This window comes from Patiria miniata, unplaced genomic scaffold (assembly GCF_015706575.1).
Source record: "Patiria miniata isolate m_02_andy unplaced genomic scaffold, ASM1570657v1 HiC_scaffold_16, whole genome shotgun sequence".
Classification (NCBI taxonomy): domain Eukaryota; kingdom Metazoa; phylum Echinodermata; class Asteroidea; order Valvatida; family Asterinidae; genus Patiria; species Patiria miniata.
Window position 1 is genome coordinate 4,020,575 of NW_024037054.1, and position 21,612 is coordinate 4,042,186.

The window sequence follows — 21,612 nt, forward strand, 5'->3', positions numbered from 1 at the left end:
CAATGGAAATTACTATGAGTAAGGAAAAGTGAATATTGCCACCTAAATAAAACGTTCATTTTTCAGTATAGGAAAATTTTATTTGTAGACAGCCCATAAATTATTAGCTAATAAAGCTAATGGTAATAAAGTAAGAAAAATCTTTAAAAAAAACACAGTCATGTAAATTTCCAATTTGCTTAAACAAAAACATCAAACCGCCCTCTCCACCAAAACAATGATTAAATCACAAAAAAACTACTTATACTAAGACGTCGAACTGAGTAATATATCAAAATATAGACTTAGATATCTTCTTTCCACTGCACAAGAAACCACAGTATATTTAACCAGTTGACGTCGGATGACGTGTATACATGCAAAGATTTTGCGATATTTGAAACGGATGACGGATAAACCCCTATCGAGCAAGGCCGGAAATATCTGTCAGTGACCCGCTGGCAGGGTGTGCTACCCGCAGATGACGGCCTGGGCAAGACATCGAGGTTTGTGAAAAACAATCCCACGTCTACGTCCAGTTGATGTCAAATTAATACCGACGCCAACTGGTTAAAAGACAACCCCAAGCTCATTTATTGTATTCCAATTACAAACATGAACCTTAGCATTGAGAACCCCATAGTTGTGGCTCTTAGTCTTAATTCCTACTACGTATGAGCTGCGACCATCAAATGGCAAAGCAGAGATACCCTTTTCTGATCTGTGTTTTGGGTCAGCATCTAGCTTTTCACTAATTAACGGTTTCCGGTTTTCCTCCATATCCCAAGGTCTGGAAGTTCCTGCGCGACAAGCTGGTCCTCCACAGCCTGAAGGAGATGGCCATCCGCAAGATCCAGATGCTGGGAAGCGGCGACTGGCGAGTGCGTCTCTGTAAACCCCTCGAGGGCCTGCCCAAGCAACACGACATGAAGCTGTACGAAGCCCGGCTGACTAAAGGCGGCCGCATTCTGTGGGAGTTGGCAATAGCGTTCTCGCCTCGCTGCAGCGAGGAGTCTGAAAAGAGGCTTGACTCGGGTACGGACAAATCTTGGGGGTTTTTATTTTTAATTCTAGGACAAAACTCAAGCAAGCAAAGTGGAAAGGTACTTTTTGGGGAATTAAATTACAGAGTTTATATTGGGAGCTCACAACACTGTCACGGTGTCTTTATCAACTGGTGTTGACCTGTCATGTGACCATGTTTGATCACATGACACATGGGCCAGCTCGTACCCTCCATCTTGGTTCACATGGGTGCGGTGCCTGCGGATTTCTACTGTGTCAGGGATTTTGCATTTCTTGAGTTTGTTGCTTGGCATTGGTGGTCGTCTTAGAGGCAGCTCCAGGTGTTGGTTTCTTTTTAGGGATCATGAACTCCCACGGTTGGTACCCCTTGGCAGTGAGAGCCCTTTTGATGATGTGGAACTCAGTCTTATGGTCCTCCTTCTCTGTGATAATAAGGTGGATCCGGTGGCAGAGTGTGAACCACTGACCTTTTGTGCGCTAGATGGGGATTGGAACCAAAGCTCAAATATTGGTCAGTATGGGTCGGCTTCACGTGACCAGGCATGGTCACGTGACAGGTCACGTGAGGGCCTCAACAACGCCAGTTGATAAAGACACCGTGACGGTGTCGCACGCTCCTGATACGAGCTCTGTACTTTTCAGTCCCAAAAAGGTACAGTTCCATTTACTTTATTCAGTAATGGTACTGGAAACAAACTTTCATGCTCGAAAACTTTAGCAGTTTCAATTTTTTGTGAGCACTTGTGCACTTTTTAAATGTGAATTATTGTCTGATTATTATTTCAGGAGACGGTGCTTCGGAGCCTACAGCAGTGGCCGGAGGACGAGTGTACTCAGAGATAATCCGCATCTGGGACATCGTACCGGACCACCCTAAGATTACGCATGCAATCAAGGTGATCGTCAAATCGGTGGAGCGAGGAGAAGAATGCATCATCCGCAAGAAACTGATAGGCATCAGCAACAAATCGCCCACGGGTAAGAAGTTTGATCCGACTGTGATGTGGTCTGATGGCATTTTGTTCACTGCAGGGTGCATCCCCAGTAAAAAAATTCCCATAGACACCAGTGACAAATCCACATACTTCAAAATTCTTTTAAAAATACTCAGGACTCTCGCAGGTGTTCAGGCTGCACAGAAAATTGATGATCAATATTTCCGATCTTTCATTTTCTGTTCCATTTTTGGTGGGCTGACCTTTAACTGTTTGGAGAAATTCTCAGCCAAAGAAGACCACCCCTAAAACGAACGATGTTTCCCAAACTGGAAAAAATAGCCATTTTGAAAAAGGATTCCTCCACAACATGGCTAAACAGCGCCACTTTCGGACCCAATTGCATCCAAAATGCTCAGAATTGCTAGCCCCAAGTCTAGGCTAGAGGTGCAGTGCCATTTGTCTTCAATTCTTCAAGTCCATGGCTCTCAGAAGTTTCTAATAGAGAATAATTTGAGTATATACCTTTTATTCATGAGCTCGTCGGACAGATTTTTGGCCTATTTACTGGAGTGTATACCAAGGGGCCAGGATAGATGGTACCTAGGTTGAATCTAGAGAGGCACTTCGACCTGAGGGTGTGCAAACAGACCACAAGTTAGACAAGTCATTTGATTGTACGATGCCTGCTGTGAAGTGCTTTGTGGCTTTTTGTACGCCGAAGGGAATCAAATCATCACATAATATGACAAGTACACAATATATCTGTCTGCCTTGGCTTCGCAGGAGGCACAGCAGCGCTTCGCCTGCCGACCTACTTCCGGGAGGTCACAGGAAGCTCACCCGATCGCCGCACCAAGGCCCTAGACGACTCCAAGAAGATCCCGAGACCCTTCTTCCCGCCGGCGAGCTCCAGGGAGAACGAGTACCACATCATGAAGTTCTACTCGGTCAACTCCACGCTGGTCAACGCCATGCTCAACGACAGCAACGTCAAGGTGGATTTCCCGTTCCGTGTGACGGAGCTGGAGCACGCCATCATCAACCTGCAGCCCAGGCCCCCGTCCTCCATCCTGCTGCTGGGCAGAAGCGGAACAGGTCAGGAAATTGTGAATTTCAGTTCCCACCTGTGGCTTGTGGGGTACTTGCACCTTGCTTGTTGCCATTTTTTTTTACAGTGTCTGGGGGAGGGGGGGAAGAAGTTGGCAACCTTCTCGCGGTCCCTCCTGTTAGTACTTGTATCATTATACCACCTCGATTTAGGAGCTAATGGCAACACACAAGGGATCTCATGATCACAGTCAGACTACAGTGTCTGAGTCATACTTTATTAAGAGCTCCCAGCCTAGATAAAGCAGTTTACAGCTATGCTTTAACTGTAGGTGATTGATGAGCCAGCTGTGCCTACCACTTGCCTGTTTTTTTTCTGTAGACTGAATTGGACTAGTCACAGTGCTTGCGTGAAACATGATCTGACTGTTGGTGACTAGCCTGTGTAAAAGGCAAGGCAGGGGAAGAGGATTGATATTTTTGACTGTCTGGGACTGTTCAGATAACAGGAGTGTTTATATATGTCTTTTAAAATCATGAATGTGTAGGTTCTTTTCATGTGTAGGCTCTTTTCATTTTTGTTTGTCTTTGCAGGCAAGACCACATGCTGCCTGTATCGCATGTGGACCAAATTCTTCAAATATTGGCAGCAGGTTTCCATGACTGGCGAGCCCTTGATTCCCAGAGATGTCGCCTTCATTCACCAGGACAGGCTTGAGGAAGAAGAAGGTAAGAATGCCAGGTCTCAAAAAGTCCCATTCCCCATGGCGAATGAGATTCACTATTCATTATCCTTGTTCCACTTTTTGTGGTAATTTTTTGTATAACGTTTTGTAGTGCAATGGAAATAGTTGAAGCTGAAATTCGCACACCACATTCAATCAGCACAGAAAAAAATTGGGCCCCCCCCCCCAAAAAAAAAACTTGAGCTACCCCTTGTATTCAAGGGTTCTGTTGCAATAAATGATATATATTCCCAAAAGTAAGAACAGGTCTATTGGTGGCTTAGTTCCCAAAGCTCCTTCCTTTAATCAAATAACTACACTGCAAATCTAAGGGACGCGACTTGCGAATATCTCCAACGGGCGTTTTGTGGATTTATCATTTTCCTCAAATCTCACCCCTGCCAATTCCGAGTCATTGTCATTGTATCACGAGTCTAAGTCTGAGTCCCAGTCACGGAAAACAAGTCTGAGTTATGAGTCGTACAAGTCTGTAGTAATCTAACAAAGTGTCTGTTTAAGCCAAGAGATTCAGTGTGTGCCGTCCCTAAAGAGTTTTGTTAATTTTGTTGAAATTAAACGGTTTCATTATTAGATGGAAGTGACACAGACAGTGACAGCGCCAGCGCATCCTACAAACCCAGGCAGGCCTACCGCCGCGGCTCAGATACCCGCCGTGGTTCTTACGACTCGCGGAGTGCCGAAGCCTACTCCTCGGCGTCGGTCAGCAGGACGGGTTGCCACGGTGACGCTGACGCGGACGAGAACGTTGACACCCCGACGATCATGGACCACCTGCACCAGATCTTTGTGACCAAGAACGCTGTGCTTTGCAGCGAGGTCCAGCGCAACTTCTGCGACATGAGCCACGCTTGCGAGTTTGCCGGCGAGCCCTTGGCCCAGCAGGACACGCCCATCCCTCACCGGTTCCAGGACGCTCACCAGGCCCGGTTCCCCTTGTTCCTTAGCTCCCGCCAGCTGCTTCTGATCCTGGACGCCTCCTTGCCCAATTCTTATTTCCCTCGCGCGGCTGACGGATCGATGAAGCGAAAAATACGGGGATGGGACGAAGGTAAGGAAAGATAAGATTATGTGAACAACGAATTGATGAGCTTTAGAATAATGCATTATAACACCTAACACAGTGACCTGTCCCCATAAAATGATCCTCAAGTTGTACATCGCCTTTGGTTGGTTGGTTGTTTCTTTAATTTGTAGTTATTTGATATTTGTTTGTTTTTTTAGGGCTTTGTGTTTGTCTTTCAAAAACCATTCATAAATACCTCAGACAGTTTAGCTATTCCTATTGGTCGAGAGCCCGTCACGTGGCCGGTCTTAAACGGATGATAAAGACATGGCTAGCTGGTCTTAAACACTTTTCCAGTGTCACAATAAAATGTGGACTCCTAAAAATCCAGTGCCTCTTACCGTTTCATTGGTTGAACGTTCACAATCCTCACGTAGGCATGCGCAACACTACAAGCGAGTCAGAATTTTATAGTTCTAAATTCAAAACGCAACGCCCCAGGTGCGTTCTGCGTGACATCGCGCAGAACATGTTACGCGCGCGTCAATCTCCATAAAAGGGTTGTTTACATCTTACTCGCCAGCTGAACACTCCATTATTTTGCTAGAGGGATGTTTCAAAAAGCATGAAGTGAACTTGTTGAACAAAATCGGGATTTTTGGAACGAATTATTTGATATTTTTTTACGGATAAGGTATTTATGAATGGGAATAAATATGTGCTCGGTCGGTATTTATCACTCTGTTTAATACCGCTTAGAGTCTGGGTGCTGATAATTACCCTCGCCTCCGGCTCGGGTAATTATCAGCACCCAGACTCTAAGCGGTATTAAACGAGTGATAAAAACCTCCGGAGCACACATTTATTCCCTTATTAATCCTGCGGTGTGTGATCGTACTGAAATGTACTGACATTGTCAGTACATTTTTTAATAATTTGTAATGACTCCGTAATTTTTTCGTCCAAAAATATCATACTCTACAAGTTACCTATTAGCTAAAAAGCATCATGAGTGCCCCTTTAACCCTGGGTGAACTTTTGACCCAGAATTTCTGAGGCAAAGATCAGAACCAGGCCAACTCCCATAGGATTTGTATGGTCCAGCTCCAACCACAAGGCTTGTGAAGTATAGCTGCTGTTATCACAAGGCCATCAATCATGCTGTCATTATGCCTAGTCTTGGAGCCTGGAAACAGGTGGTCTTCATCCTTGTTAGCTATATACATGTAGCCTCAGACTGTTGCGGTGGGGGGGAGGAGGGCCGGGCCAGTTAAAAATCAGTGAAATAAAACAATGGCGGCTCGCATGAGACCCTTTAGTGACCTAAACTGCCCTGCCTATTACTGCACTCTATGGTTTTGTGGCTTTTTTTCCAGGAATACATGTCAACAAAAGTGTAATTCACTGTAGTACAGGTGCTAATCCGTTAGGCTGACATTTTTTTTCCCAGAGGATGGACCTTTGACTTTTATCCCACTGATGGATGATGAGGATGAGGAGGACGAAGACCACACCCCAGCAGCTCTTGGCGAAGACGTGATGCAAGACGGTGAGGCCAACCCCAACGCACCGCGCGGCCTGGGCGGACAGCACGAGGCTCAGGGAGGCGGGGGACAGGCCGCCAAGTATGACCCACGACGTGAGGTCACGTACGAGGTCTTCGCCTACGAGCTGTGGCCTCGCATCAACAAGAAGAAGCTGCCATACCACTCTACGCTGGTGTGGATGGAGATCAGGTCCTTCATTAAGGGTAAGAGAGAGAGCGTGGGAAAATATTATCAGACAATGGAACTTCTTCAAACTGGCGATATCGATGTCAAAATACTATGAAATAATCAAGTAATATCGATATATCTAAGGTGCTTAGTATATAGTAGATGTATGGTTGGCCAAACATGCCAATGTGTCAGCTTTCTGAAAAGCAGTAAGTACATCTGTGTTGAGGGTGTTCTGTGTGTGGTTTCCTGGTCGACTAAAGCGCCTATAGTGAGCAAGGGGGGTAGTTCCTTGTCGACAAAAGTCGCCCATTGTAAGGAAAGGGTAAAACACCTGGCTTGTATTCCTGTGTTTAATGTGCTCGTCAGTTGAAACTCAGCCTTAGTCTTTTGTTTCCATATGCTGCAGGATCAGTTGAAGCACTCCACACAGAGTCAGGCTGCTTGTCCCTGGAGAGTTACTTGGCACTCGGCCAAAAGAGGGCCTCCAACTTCACTGCCGACAGAGAAGAGATCTACACTCTCTTCAAGACTTACGAGGTATCAGCCATCTTGTTTCTGCATGCTTATGCTTTATGCAATGAACTTCCAAATTGAAAGTTGATGAACAAGGAACTTGCTTTAGCAATTTGGGAGAGCTACAAACAATACATTAAAATAAAAATGAACAGAACATTAAAATAAAAATGAACAGAAATGAACAGCATTTTGAAAACTTATATAAGAATGCAACAAATGTATTCCTGCCATGACTGTCATAACCTAAATTAACATTCATAACTCCTAAGACAGTTTACCCATTCCTATTGAGCCTGTCACATGGCCGGTCTTAAACAAATGATAAAGATCGGCTGGCTGTTGTTAAACACTTTCCCAGAGTCACGTGAATTTTTGGACTCGGGTGCCTTTTACCATTTTATTGGTTGAACGTTGACAATCATCACTTAGGCATGCTGAATACTTCCAGTATTTCAGAGTCTTAAATTCACACCACAATGGCACAGCTGTGTTCTGCGCCACGTCGCGCAGTGCGTGATTGTTATTTTTAAAAAAAAAAGTTTATCATGCTCCAACAAAGTTATTAACTTGTTTATCTATATGCAGCACATGAAGAGTCAGAAGAACCTCTTTGATGAGGGGGATCTGGTGTTCCACGTCTACCGTCGGCTGCGGGACATCAAGACACTGGAGTGGGTCCTTCATGAGATCTACGTGGATGAGACACAGGACTTCACTCAGGCCGAGCTGTCGCTCTTCATTCGCTGCTCACATGATCCAAACTCACTCTTTTTGACTGGTGAGTTATTAAAAGGACTCTATATAACACTTTAATAGATCCTTGTCATTTGATTGGTAGAATTTAGTCACATGACATTGAATTATTGCATGCGCGCCTCGATATCAATCAGGGAGCATGAACTTTGCTTTTTGCTATGAGATTGCAATTCCTGTGGTTGCAGGTTTGAAGTCTTCGAATCCAGTCAAATTATCCGTTCAGGATAAGGTGAGGGGGGGGGGTGACAGCCCCCCCCCCCCCACCTTGTCTCCCCCTCACCTTGTCCCCCTCCCCCTCCCCAGTCGTCCCCCCCACTGAGATTTTGAGTTTCTAAAAAATTTATCATTGATCTACATGACGCCATGGGCGTCAATCCTGGGGGGACAGGGGGACTGGGTCCCCCCCCCCCCCCACTTTTTGAAGGGTGGGGGACACAATATCAAATGTCCCTCTCCCCAGATTTTTGAACTTTTGTCTCATTTATAGGGCCCTATTATGTACTACAATGTATCTTTTGCTTAGAAAATATTGGTTAAAGTGGTCAGAAATTGCCTCAGATAGCACCACAGAGCATTTAGAATCCAACATTTTTCGGGGCCCTTAAGCGGGCCCCGAACCCCACGCCTAGAGCTCAGAATTTTGGTAGCTGATTCAATGACTCCAACCTCGAAAACGATGTTCAAAAATTTTTCTTATGCCTTTAGCTGAGAAAACCTCGAAAATTATGTTTAAATTATTATCTTTTGTGCTAAGATAATTATTGGTTAAAGTGGTAAGAAATTGCCTCAGATCACACCACAGAGCATCGAGAATCCAATTTTTTCCGGGGCCCTTAAGCGGGCCCTGAAACCCACGCCTATAGCTCAGAATACCGATAGCTGATTCAATGTCTCCAACCTCGAAAACAATGTTCAAATAATTATCTTTTGCTAAGAAAATATTAGTTAAAGCATGGAGGAAGGTGGTAAGAAATTGCTTCAGATCACACCACAGAACATCTAGAATCCAATTTTTTCGGGGCCCTTAAGCGGGCCCCGAACCCCCACGCGGTAAGGGCTTCACGCTTCGCGCTCGCATCAGTTCTGATCAAGGTATGTCCCCCCCCCAACTTTTGAGAAGCGATTGACGCCCCTACATGACGCCCCCCCATGAAATGTTCCAGCCCCCCCAGCGCCCCCCCCCCTGAAAAATTCCTGGCTACGCCACTGACTAGAAATGTTGACTGTTTATTGAAGCTCGCTCTTAGAATATTCTTGCCGTCTTGTCACTTCAATTTTAATTTTTTTTTCATTGGCTTTATAGGAGACACTGCACAGAGCATCATGCGTGGCGTGGCGTTCCGCTTTGACGACCTGAAGTCCCTCTTCCACTATGCCAGCAAGTCAGTCAAGGCCCTGGGCAAGCACTCGGCAGTAGCTGTACCCAAGAGAGTCTACCAACTCACGCACAACTACCGATCGCATGCCGGTAAGATACCTTGGGTTTAGAGTGGTCAAAACATCAGTCTATTGAAGGCATATAGGATCATGTGCATATATCCCAAAAGAAACCTACCAAATTTTTAACAAAAAGCTTACTTGGAATATAGATAGAACTGGTACTAAACAACCTGTGAAATTATTTTGCCAGGTTTACAGTCAATGCAAAGAAATCAAGAAATGTAGGTATTTTCCAACAATCAGTCAATTGACTGATTTTCGGAACAAAGAGTGCTGTTGGCAAATTCGTGTTTCGTGATCGAAAAGTTGTCCATGGTTTCTTAATGTTTTCTTTAAAAGTAATATCCACTGAGCTGAAATTTCAAAAGGTTAGGTTTTAAAACTTTCTTCTTTGGTTTTTGAGTGGTGTAATCATCGGAAACGAACAAAATATTGCATGAAAAACAAAAAATAATCCTTACTCAAGTCTGACTCAAACCGCAGTTCTTAGTGTCTGGACTTGACTCAAGTAATTACAGGCAAATGTCACACTTGAAGTCAAAGGCTTGTATACTAGAATCCTTTAAAAAAAAGTGGAAAATGATTATTGTTCTAAAGAGCCCCAAATTCATGCCAAGTAAGCTGGTTTGCCTTTTCATGGTGCCTATAGTTAATATGTCATACAATAGGGCTCATTAAACAAAATGAAAACGTCTGCCAATAGCCCAAGGCCAAAGGCCACTCGAGGTGTTGACTACAGTGGAAAGTGTGGAAGAACCAGCCCCTCACACTGAAACAAGATAATCTAATCTCTTCACAATATAAATATTGGACCAAGTCAGTCACAAGTCCAGTGAAAATCCACCACAAGTCTGTTTTACCTACCGCTTACAGTCTTTAAAATGCCTGTCATTCCTCTGAAACCCACAAGTCCATAATGGGAACACTTTGGGACCGAACTTGAGAATCACTGTAGGCTTTCTGCTTTATGTGACCCCTTGCTGATTTTTCATCCAGAGTTAGATAGAGGTTGTATTTCTGACATGCTTTATACATCACGTTTTTACGTAACCTAACCTCTTACCCAGGGATTCTGAACCTGGCCTCCACCATCGTGGATCTGATGACCCATTTCTTCCCCAACTCCTTTGATCGTCTGGAGCGTGACCAGGGCTTGTTCCACGGCCCCTCCCCAGTGCTGCTAGAGTCCTGCAGCTTCAGCGACCTGGCCTTGCTGCTGTGTGGGAACAAGAGGAAGACATCTGAGATAGAGTTTGGAGCTCACCAGGTAAAGAACAACACACATCTTGCTGCCCTACTCCCCCGTACATTTTTCCTCGATTTCATCGCCGCATGATTGTTTTCCCAAATCTTTCAAGATGTTTTGAGGGTTTGTTGCCCTTTGAGAGTTAGCACACAGAATTGATTCTAGCAAAATTCAGTATTTTGGATGATTTTCTTGTGTTGGTTTCAGCGAAAAATAACAACAAAAGGTGGCAGTTCTGTCAGGCTAATTTTGATAAATCCAAAGAGATCCTGACGTCATAACTACGACTCTCGCCTCCAGCGACTGTTGTTTTGACACAGTAGGAAAGCCATAAACCACTGAAGCATAACTCCTTGCTATTGCTTTGATTGTTTGCCGCCCCCAGCGATGACTCTTAGTCATTCGAACAAATGGATGTAGATGGTTTATAAAAAAAATGCTCTCAAAAGTAATATTTTGTGATACAGTGCCAGAAATAATTCCTTTTTGTTTTTAAACATGCCTCAAGCTACCGGGTACTCATGACAAAATATTGACACAAGTATCCTTCTGCAAACAACAGCCTCTTTAAATTGTTGCTCAATGTCATGTCCATTTCCATAATTACTTGATAATGAAATTGTTTCTCGTCAGGTCATCTTGGTTGCCAATGAAGAGGCTATTGAGAAGCTGCCGGCTGAGCTTCGTCTTGGCCTAGTCATGACCATCTACGAGGCCAAGGGTCTGGAGTTTGACGACGTCCTACTCTACAACTTCTTCAAGGATTCCCCGGTGAGTTGACTTTGCAGAACTTTCGACAGATGACATTTTGTTTACATGAATTAGTCAGGGATGCAGTCTTGATTGACTTTTGACTTGTTATGATTTGTGACGACTTGTGATGACTTGCGATGACTTGTGATGAGTTGTGATGACATGTGATGACACTTGATGCCAAGTGATGACTTGTGATGGCTTGTGATGTCTTGTGATGACGTGATGACTTGTTATGACTTGTGATGCCTTGTGATGACTTGTGATATGTGATGACTTGTGATGACGAGTTGCGATGACTTGTGAATGATTAGTTATTGTCATGCGATGGCTTGTGAGGTATTGTGATGTAAAGTCAAGTAAAGTCTGTCACGAGTCAATGTGGCCCATCAGGCTGGCGTTTATCTCCAGTTTCAGTAGCATGAAATGACTGAGAATATTTCTATTCTCCCTGGATGGGATGCTAGTCCATCGCAGGTTACTCTCTAGCTAATGCCTGTACCCATTTACACTCCTGGTGGAGAGAGGCAAGTGGGGATGAAGTGGCTTGCCCAAGGACACGGCTTATGGCCAGCAGCTGGATTCAACCCTCTGATCATGAGTCACGAACCCTAACCACTAGGCCACACTCCCCATGCATTGTGATGACTTGGTTCCAACTCTGCTTCTTTGTCTCCTAGGCCGACAAGGAGTGGCGAGTGATCACCGACTACCTGAACGAGTTGATCGCTGAACAGCGCAACAGGTCCGAGGACCAACAAGAAGGATTGAAGGAAATAGATGTGGAGACCTTGACTGGGACAGTCCGGCCACGGCCTCTGAAATTCAACCCGGATGAACACAAGGTAAGGAATCTTGACTCACCTCATTCAACTCAAACCTTTGCAGTGACTCCCAGATACAGATTTTAAGTATTTAATTTCTCTCTTCTTCATGCATAAAATTTTAAAAAATTGTTTTTCTGTGGCTTTTTGTGATTCGATGTACTGTGATTCTGTTTCAGTTCACTCCAGCTTGCCACACTGTCTCTCTCTCAGATTCTTTCATATAAACATGATACAAAAAATTGAGTTTTAAAATTCTTGCTAAGTTTGATGCTTCAATGAACCTTAGCTTTTATGATTCTTTAAGTACCCTCCAATCTTAAGTTACCCAGAATGATTAGAAAAATGAATGTCGGTATTTGCAGCTGAAACAGACATGGAGAAAGAAACGTACAGTTTTTCAATGGGACGGGACTTAGAATTGCGCTGGGTAATGAATGTGAACAAGAATGGAGCATTTTCGCACAGGAATGCATTTGAGCACGAACACACAATGACAATTGCACTCATAAGCAGCCCTCAGGTCGAACTGCGATTTGCTTGCGTCGCGACAGAACTGTCGGCATGCAAGCATAAAAGTCATGCTCTGGTCACAAAACTGAGAAAACGTGATTATCGCTGGATCTCTACACAAAATGATTGCAACCATGCTCCTGTCACCCACGTTGGTGACTTCACATAGGTCGACTGTTATTGATTCCTGCCTATTGGGAACATGTTCCATCGTGGTGCAGAAGTTGAAATTTTTCTACTCTTGCGACTGTTGATTTTGTTCAAGTGCCTATTGTCTTAATATCGTCGCAGTTACACTCGGGTCATAAAAAATCGGTGCCTGAAATGTTCCCAACGGTCGAAGCTCAGTTGCCGACTGTTCTGTGTCGTCGCAAAGTCAACTTGAGGGTGGCTGTACATAATTCCTTGCTTCTAAATTTGGTCTCAGGCAAAGCTTTGCCACAAAACCTTTCGTATTGAAAACCTTGGCTAGCTACATACTTGTGGGTCATAATATACTGTGTTGTCTCTCTCAGGTGCTGAACTCAGAGCTGAAGTATCTCTACACGGCAATCACGAGAGCCAGGGTGAACGTCTGGATCTTTGACGAGGATACGACCAAGCGAGCGCCGATGTTTGAGCTGTTCCGTTGCCTGAAACTCGTCAAAGGCATCGGTCCAGAAACTGCCCCAGAAGCAGAGGGGCCTGGTGAGTCCAGTGCACAATTAACAGCAGTTCAACATTGTGATGTGAGACGTGGTGTTCTGAACACCCAAGGGGTGCCATGGCCAGGGGTACTGTGCATCATGAGGGCATTAAAATACCACACTGAGATAATCAGATAACTTCTTGGTGCTAATATTGTTGTTCTTAGGAACTTAACATTTTCTGGTTTGGATCAGTAAAAATTCTAGTATCCAAGACACAGAACAACAAATGCTGTTGTTTTCAAGTATGTGTTTGAATTTTCTTTTTTTAGAAACGTTTCATTGAGGTATTGTGTGCAACTTTGGAAGTGTTGCTCATTAAAATTGTAGTTTGAAATTCCAAGCATTCAAGTGACATGTATGAATATTGTACCTTGAATGAAATTTGGCATTTGCTTTGACAAACTTGCTGAAAAAAATGGTGAAATGTTCAAATTACGGCATCATGAGCTGTGAAGGGGTCTTATGCATATTTACTATTTAAAACCAAAAAAAAATTGCAGTATGGCATTTTGAAGACAACATTTTTCCTAAAACATGTGCTTGATCCAGTCTGCAACATGTTTTGTTGTGTGTCTGTTTTGTAAATTTTGTTGCTTGACTCTTGAGTAATTTTTAGGAATTTTGTAACATTTGATTGTTCCTACCACACAGAATAATTTCTGTATTTTCACAGGATCTGTCTGTGTACATTTAGTGTCTTTAGTCTTTGGATAACACCGTGGCCAAAATATTGTGCTTATTAGGTAACCCATGCAGGATGTTATGCATCTTGCCAGCAACCTCTGCAGATGGAGTGAATTACTTGAAACTTAAAACAATATACTGAATTCAACAAAACTCAATTATTTTTTTTGGGTCAGATTTGGACGCCATGTTTGTGGAGAAGTCCAGCCAATGGGAGTGGATCCAGCGAGGCCATTACTTCTTTGAGAACAAGCTGTGGATGGTGGCTGCCAAGTGCTACCAACGTGGTGGAGATGGTAGGCGTGCCTTGCATAATGTATAGTTACACCTCATTCATATTTATGAGTCTTATAAATATGCATGAGGCATTATTTCTTTGAGAACAAGCTGTGGATGGTGGCTGCTAAGTGCTACCAACGTGGTGGAGATGGTAGGCGTGCCTTGCATATTATTTATTTTACACCTCATTCATATTTATGAGCTTATAAATATGCATGACGCCATTACTTCTGCAGGAAAGGACACAATTTGAGACGGGATCCCACAAATGAGCCTTAATTCTTCCTCAGAAACTTAGAATCTTAGAAAGTTGACTGTACATCGCCGCTAGAAATCATCATCCAGTTCACATGCATTGGAAAGAGCATAGTCCACTTTTCATTTTGCTACATCACTCAGTTTGACATTGAAATACCATCAGATATTTTGTTGTCAAAAAGGTTGACCATTCCTGTTGTTTTCTGTAGTGTGAGATTGTTCCAAAGGGCCTAATACTTAACCCAATAGATGTGTCGACTTGTGACTCAATTTGTTGAGTTAAGTCACACTCGTACATATTAGGTCACTTCAGATTTTATATTTTATCAAGACAAATAAGAAATTTGCCCATCCCATGTTGTGCCCCTTCTAACAGAGATAGGGGTGAGACTTGTAAGGATGTTTTTCCTGATTTCTGGATATTTTGTCAGGTTTCATCCAAATTTCAGGATTTGTAGTCAGGATATATCCTGATTTCAGGTTATTTAAAGAATCCCTTGAGAAATCTGGAAATCATGAGGTTTTGCTGTAAAGAGTTTAAAGAAATGGGTATTGTAAGGGGTGTTTTAGGCAAAAACAAACATATGCCATAGACCCTACGTTGCTCTGGTTGCTCTACGTAGTGACCCTCAAATTCTCCCCAATAATTTCGTGGATATTTCAACTTTTCCCTATTCTTGCCCCTGCAGAGAAGCGAGAATTGCAGGCCAGGGCGCACCACCAGGCTGTGGAAGCGGACCGCATGAGAGACCAGCTACCAGCCATGAGGGAGAAGTTCCTGCAAGCAGCCGGCCTGTTCCTGCAGTGTGATAGCAGCCAGATGGCCGTCAACTGCCTCTACAATGCCAGGGAGTTTGGCCTGCTGGCTCAGCTTCTGGAGAAGCGGGGAGAGGTAAGACAGAAATGCACCTCATACATATTGAAAAATGTTCATACATTTTTGAAAAATTGAAAACAGAAATAGAACTTGGACTAGAAATAAAAACTGCTTTGCGGTTTAAGTTCAGTCTGTATTCAAAGTCTACATGCTGACATGTACGTGTAGTTATGTTCTTTTAAGTGCTCATGTAATCTTCAAGAAAATGTATAACCGTGACGAAAATTATGATTTTGTGACTTGTCCCTCAACCTCATTTGTGACAGAAGTTTACACATCTTTATCTTCATGGTATGTCTCGATATGCATCCCCCCTCAGAAATTAAAAATCTATGTCATAAACAAAGAGATTTTTTGTGAGAAAGAGACAAATGGTTTTTGTTGGAATGGTGGAGAGACTGAAAAAGGTAATCAGCGAATCTGCCTGGTCGGGATTTGAAACTGGGTCACGGGTGAAATACAAGGTAAAGCACTAAATGCTTTACGCCTTCCTCTTCATTCCACCTGTCCTGCTTTGTTAACCTCAGTTCTCAAAAGCGGCCAAGATCTACGAGAAGCGACTGAATCGTATTAGCGATGCCTGCCGCTGCCTGGAGCTGATGGGGGATTACGCCAAGGCCTTAGACCTCCTGTGCAGTGTGGGTCTGCACACCAAGGCCCTGGACCTCATCGATCGCTTCAACCGGTTAAAGCAGGAGCAGAAGATGAAGGGGATGCCCTTACCAAGACATGTCAGACCGCCAGGGTGAGTGTTCAGAGTTTTAGTCAAGAGGTCACAAGGCCTCATAAGTCATTCACAAGTCCTTACAAGTCAATTATATGTCCTCACAAGTCCTCACAAAAAATCATTTGGTCAATCACAAATGAGTTCCAAGTCCTCACAAGTCAAACACAAGTTCTTCGCCAGCCGTTGCAAGTCCTCACAAGTAACTTAAAAGTTCTCACAAGTAAATTACCAGTCCTCACAAGTAAATTACAAGTCCTCACAAGTAACTTACAAGTCTTCCCAAGTAATTATAAGTCCTAACAAGTAATTTACAAGTCCTCACAAGTAATTTACAAGTCCTCACAAGTAAATTACCAGTCCTCACAAGTAAATTTCAAGTCCTTACAAGTAACTTACAAGTCCTCACAAGTAACTTACAAGTCCTCACAAGTAAATTACAAGTCCTAACAAGTAAATTACAAGTCCTCACAAGTAAATTACAAGTCCTCTCAAGTAAATTACCAGTCCTCACAAGAAACTTACAAGTCCTCACAAGTAAATTACAAGTCCTCACAAGTAACTTCAAGTCCTCACAAGTAAATTACAAGTTGGCCAATCTGAAGCTGTGACAAGCCATTCGAATGACTTTAATAAAGGCATTCCTTTATCCGTAGACACATTCAGCACAAAAAAAAAAAATCACAAACCCATATGTTAAAGCACAACCATACATATTGTCTCGTTCAAATATTTTGGGCATTGCATTACATGTGTCGCCGCTGTGTGTTTGTGTGTATTTCAGGGCCACCCACACCCTGAATGAGTTGATCTACAAGTCAGCAGAGTACCACTTCAAGCAGGGAGACCGTGGGCAAATGCTGGATGCCTTGGAGCAATTGGGCCAGTTTGAAGCCAGAGTGGACTTCCTGCGTAAGAGGGAGCTGTTTACTGAGGCTGTGACAATGCTGAAGGGCGGTAGACGTCTTCTGGAAGCAGCCAAAATACTCAGAGAACAGGTACAAAGTTGAACTTGATGATCAGGCATTTTTTTAAGTGCCATCAGTCAGCTGCCAGGTAGTCAGTTAGAGGATTCTGCAAATATTATCCATCCTTAGCTTCTTATTGAATTTCAGCTGGGCCTAGGGTGACTACCTTGTTGATCGGCCCTGTCCGCTAGTTCCATGTTAAGAGCCTAAACAAACAAGTTAAACAACTTTTTTGCTGTCTTCGTCAAGCATGTCAAGAGAGTGTGATGTAATGTAGACAATCAATGTTTCTGTTGAATAAAAAAACAGCAAAAAACCTTTTTAATTAAGTTTGTTTGTTGGACCAAGAAATTGCTGGTTAATGTGAAATGAAAAAGTTAATAAAAAACCTTGCCTTTATCCTCGCAGGGTAAGCTGGAGGAAGCCTGCACCATCCTAGAATCATCAAGTTATCCTGAGTTTGTAGCAGAGTGTCGACTGAGCCAGGCAAGGAAGCTCCTACTAGAGCCAGACAGTGAGGCCAACCAGGCTTCTGCCGTCTCACTTCTCACCAAGGCAGAGAGCCTGTTCAGCAGATGCAGTGACTCTGTCATGAAAGCCGAGACGCTGCTTCTCCTTGGACAAGTGCAGAGGGATGCCGCCAAGATCCGCGATGCCAATCTCTCCTTCAATAGAATGTCTCACACAGCTGGGGAATCGGAAAGCACTGATCACCTGATCAAGCTCTCGCTACCCAACGCTGATAATATCAAGAGTAGGGTCTTCCATCAGCTGGAGAAGCTTGTGGAGCTGATCTGTGCTCTATTTGAGAGCACTAATCCTGGAGAAGAGCGGCAGAGACGATCCTGCGAAGTCTTTTTTGGTTTGCGTCCAGGGGAAGCTGGTCAGCTCCACATCCAGAGGTGCGAAGGAGCCAGAATCTTGTCTGCCCTGGATAAGAAGGTGTCGCTATTGAGTGAGGTTGAGGCTGTGAAGGCACGAGAAGCTATCGCCAAGTATTGCCTGATTCCAAGAGCCCTGGGGTGGGTGAAGGGGATACGTGAGCTGCTTCGTGGGGAAATAAAGAAGCTGACTCAGTGCGTTGATTATCAGATTGGGATGCCATGCTCGAAGGGCCTCGAAACCTGTCAACAGCTTCATTCGCCATACTCGTTTCACCACGTACTGAATCGGGTGAACTACCTTGTCCTGCTGATTGAGATTGACGACATTATCGGGAAGGCTTCCCGATTGTCCATCTTCAAGGCTGCAGACAAGCTTACCGTGGAGATTAAACGGAGTCATGTAAAGAGCGCCAAGAAGTGCAAGGCATTGTATAACATTTTCTTCCCCGAGCACTGCCACCAACGCTTCATTGGCGAATCAGTCCAAACAACGCAAAAGCTTCTCAGACTTGTACAGCATCCCTCCGTCGGAAGACAGCTGAAGGCCTTTGCTGAGAATGAGCGCAAGAAGGTTGACCGTAAGCATCAGAGGGCAGACACAGATTTATACCTGATGTGTCATGGTATTTACCAACTAATTGGTGAGCCACCAACAGTCATGAAACACTTGGTTACCCTAGAAGAAGATGACTGCTTAAAGTGGCAAAAGAGAGAAGGATGGAACCATCCTAATCCATTAGGAATGCACCCGCTGCGTTCTAATGATCCACGGAAGGGCTTCCTGAGCTACAAGCGCCGCCATTTGGACTCCTTTGAGGATCTGTACACAAAGCGTGACGCAATGCAGTCCCTCATTTCGTTCAATCGCTTCATGGGCACTCTGGTTAACAAGCCGGTGGATCCTCTTCTGCCATCCATTAGTAACACAGTGGCAATGATAGAGGCGAATATCACCATGATGTTAACTCTTGGAGCAAAGACACAGCCGTGTGCTGTTGCCATACCGGCGAGCTACCTCGCCCAGGCTGCCTTCCTTGATGCTATATGCGCTCCAGGAAAGGGACATGCAATGTATACTGCTGTGAATGTCACATCGACTAATAAGCACACCTTTGGCCAGACTTGCCGTCTAGCTCGTCTCATTTCTGGGACAACTACATTAGACAGGGAGTTTAATGTCTTGGTAGATGCCTTCTCCAGCGTTGAGTACATACAAACTGGAGAGGCTGAACGCACTCTGGTTCTGGTGCTTGTGATGCTGTGTAATGCTGGGATGGCTCTACCTGTACAGATCATCAGAGACACACGTAAAGCACTGCAGTCCATAGCTCCTTCTGAAGACCATCTGCCAAAGAGAGTCTACACCGCTCTCGGCAGAATCAGGGAAGCCCAGTGTCGTCATGATGCCCTCAGTATTCTGCAGGAGCTCCTGAAGGCTCGTGGCGACGAGTACCTCAGAGAATGCAGATGGAGTCCGCGCATGCCTCCCCGAGGATCGCCTGGGTTGGAATTCCGCAACTTGAACCTCAAGACCTTCAGCAATGTACAGTTTGAGGCACTTCCGGCAGTATCCCCGACTGTTTTCACTGAACTGATGGAAGGCAACAGCCGTCAGAGAGGGAGAGACTTGGACGAGGAGGAAGATGAAAGTGCTGGCTGGGAAAGGGGAGTGGAATTCCTCGACGATCCTGAAGTTGAAGGTGACCTTGACGTGTCTGAAGAAGAGGCTGCCAAGGCCCAGAGGGAACAGGAAACCCTGCAGAGAGAGCGGGCTACAAGGGTCATCATGGGATTCTTGAAATACAAGAGGCTTCTTCGCTTAGCCAGCCTCTTGAGATCATGCGGCTACACTACCATCAGCGTCAGACAGGAGGTCCAGTCCAAAGTAGAGACAACAGCCACCGCCTGGGTGTCCCAGCAGCTCTTGGAGTTCCTGCACACTCCCATAAGATGCACCATTTGCAGTGTCAGTCTGAGAGGGGTCGAAGAGACAAGACTTGAGCCAGAGGAACTGACTGAAGAAGGCCATGACAAAGATGAAGCAGGTTAGTGTTAACGCTATCAAATTAGTTTTCTTGTTATCTGTTAAACTGTCTTGAAGTCAAGCCGTCACATCAACAAATATGCTACCAATTGTGTTTTAAAGGTAATTTTTTAATATCCTGAGAGAACCATCTCCGAGACCACTCCGAGAAGCTTACATGCAGTGATTGTTTTGTTAAGGTAAATGTTGGCCCGCCTTGCATACTTTAGCTCTCTAATTTAGCTCATTGTAGCAGTTTATGCGTAAAGTTATGTACTGATTGATTGCTGCACACTAAACAACATAACAGGACTTGAACTGGCCAGGAATATGGGCGATTTCCAGTGCAGTGCGCCACCAAGAGTTTGCCACGGAGAGTCCACTTTTCAACTTCACGGTCAATAAAAACATTGCTGCGATTGCGACTTGCCGCGATTTGAACGAAATGTCAGTAGACTACTTGAGGGAATTTTTGATAGATCGGGGCATAGCATTATGCTGCCTTATAAAAACACATCTTGATTTAAAAAAAATAAATACTGAAATCATACGGTTACGAAACATACGCCGGACAAAGTATCAATTTTAAGCATCCTGCGCCATAGCGAATTTGTCTACCATCTCCCACAATGCACTGTGAAAAATGGACCTTAACACAGGTTACCAAGCTGTACACAGGTTACCAAGCTGTACACAGGTTACCCAGCTGTACACAGTTTACCATGCTGTACACAGGTTACCCAGCTGTACACAGGTTACCCTGCTGTACACAGGTTACCCAGCTGTACACAGTTTACCCAGCCGTACACAGGTTACCCAGCTGTACACAGGTTACCCAGCTGTACACAGGTTACCCAGCTGTACACAGGTTACCCAGCTGTACACAGGTTACCCAGCTGCACACAGGTTACCCAACCGTACACAGGTTACTGAACTGTTTTTATTGTTGCATGGAACTTTTTACAGGTGAAGCGGCCTCAATGCAATCAGATCCTGGGCCCATGTCGGAAGCAGACGGCAGGGATGATCTACCAACCCAGGAGGAGCACGAAGCGACAGCTCTTCATCGGCAGAGACATCAAGATTTCATTCAATATGGAAAAATGCTCCAGGATGAGGTGTATCCATTAGTGACAGGTATGGGCAGTGTTACCAACAAACAAGCCTGGGTTGCTGTTTGAGGCGCTTGTCTCCAAAACAGTTCAGAGGCTTGAAGTGACACCATCCACCTCCCTGTGTTTTTCTTAAGATGAATAATGTGGGAAACTTTCCGCATTAAGCACCCTGTTTCTCAGGCAAAATAATGATCTTCAAAGGAGTGTCATACTTGGACAATTAAAGACATCTTCCAAATTATCGTTTCGCAGTGAGAACTATCTCGATTCATCACATCTAGGTTTCTGAGAGAAAAAAAAAACACTGTAAGAAGGTACATCAAAGGGTACTAAAATGAACAAACAAAGGGTGGGAATGATCTTCTTAACAGGATAAAGATATGCTTTTTGGGGTGGCATGGGTGGCTAGTGCGTAAAACGCTCGCCTCTCACCACTGTGGCCCGGGTTCGATTCCCAGCTCGGACCATATGTGAGTAGAGTTGTGCATTGATTCTCTCCTGTGCCATGAGGATTTTTCTTCGGTTTTCCACCCTCCACGAAAATTAAACATTTTTTATCTCTGGCTGTGCTCCGTGGTTGCCTTTACATGCCTGCGGCTCGACCAT

General features: G+C 44.4%; 1 protein-coding gene across 1 annotated transcript in view; it reads left to right on the forward strand.

Annotated features, from left to right (window-relative positions):
* Nucleotides 1-21,612, forward strand: part of LOC119722705 (TPR and ankyrin repeat-containing protein 1-like) — a 35,949-nt gene that overhangs the window by 7,215 nt on the left and 7,122 nt on the right. The window contains exons 8-26 of the mRNA XM_038192958.1: nt 768-1,014; nt 1,792-1,983; nt 2,727-3,038; nt 3,585-3,719; nt 4,308-4,784; nt 6,190-6,489; nt 6,864-6,994; nt 7,559-7,751; nt 9,033-9,197; nt 10,237-10,436; nt 11,049-11,186; nt 11,849-12,013; nt 13,021-13,192; nt 14,055-14,174; nt 15,105-15,307; nt 15,820-16,037; nt 16,801-17,014; nt 17,393-19,913; nt 20,858-21,028. Of these exons, the coding sequence (XP_038048886.1) occupies nt 768-1,014; nt 1,792-1,983; nt 2,727-3,038; nt 3,585-3,719; nt 4,308-4,784; nt 6,190-6,489; nt 6,864-6,994; nt 7,559-7,751; nt 9,033-9,197; nt 10,237-10,436; nt 11,049-11,186; nt 11,849-12,013; nt 13,021-13,192; nt 14,055-14,174; nt 15,105-15,307; nt 15,820-16,037; nt 16,801-17,014; nt 17,393-19,913; nt 20,858-21,028 (6,274 nt within the window). The remainder of the gene's footprint in view (nt 1-767; nt 1,015-1,791; nt 1,984-2,726; nt 3,039-3,584; nt 3,720-4,307; nt 4,785-6,189; nt 6,490-6,863; nt 6,995-7,558; nt 7,752-9,032; nt 9,198-10,236; nt 10,437-11,048; nt 11,187-11,848; nt 12,014-13,020; nt 13,193-14,054; nt 14,175-15,104; nt 15,308-15,819; nt 16,038-16,800; nt 17,015-17,392; nt 19,914-20,857; nt 21,029-21,612) is intronic.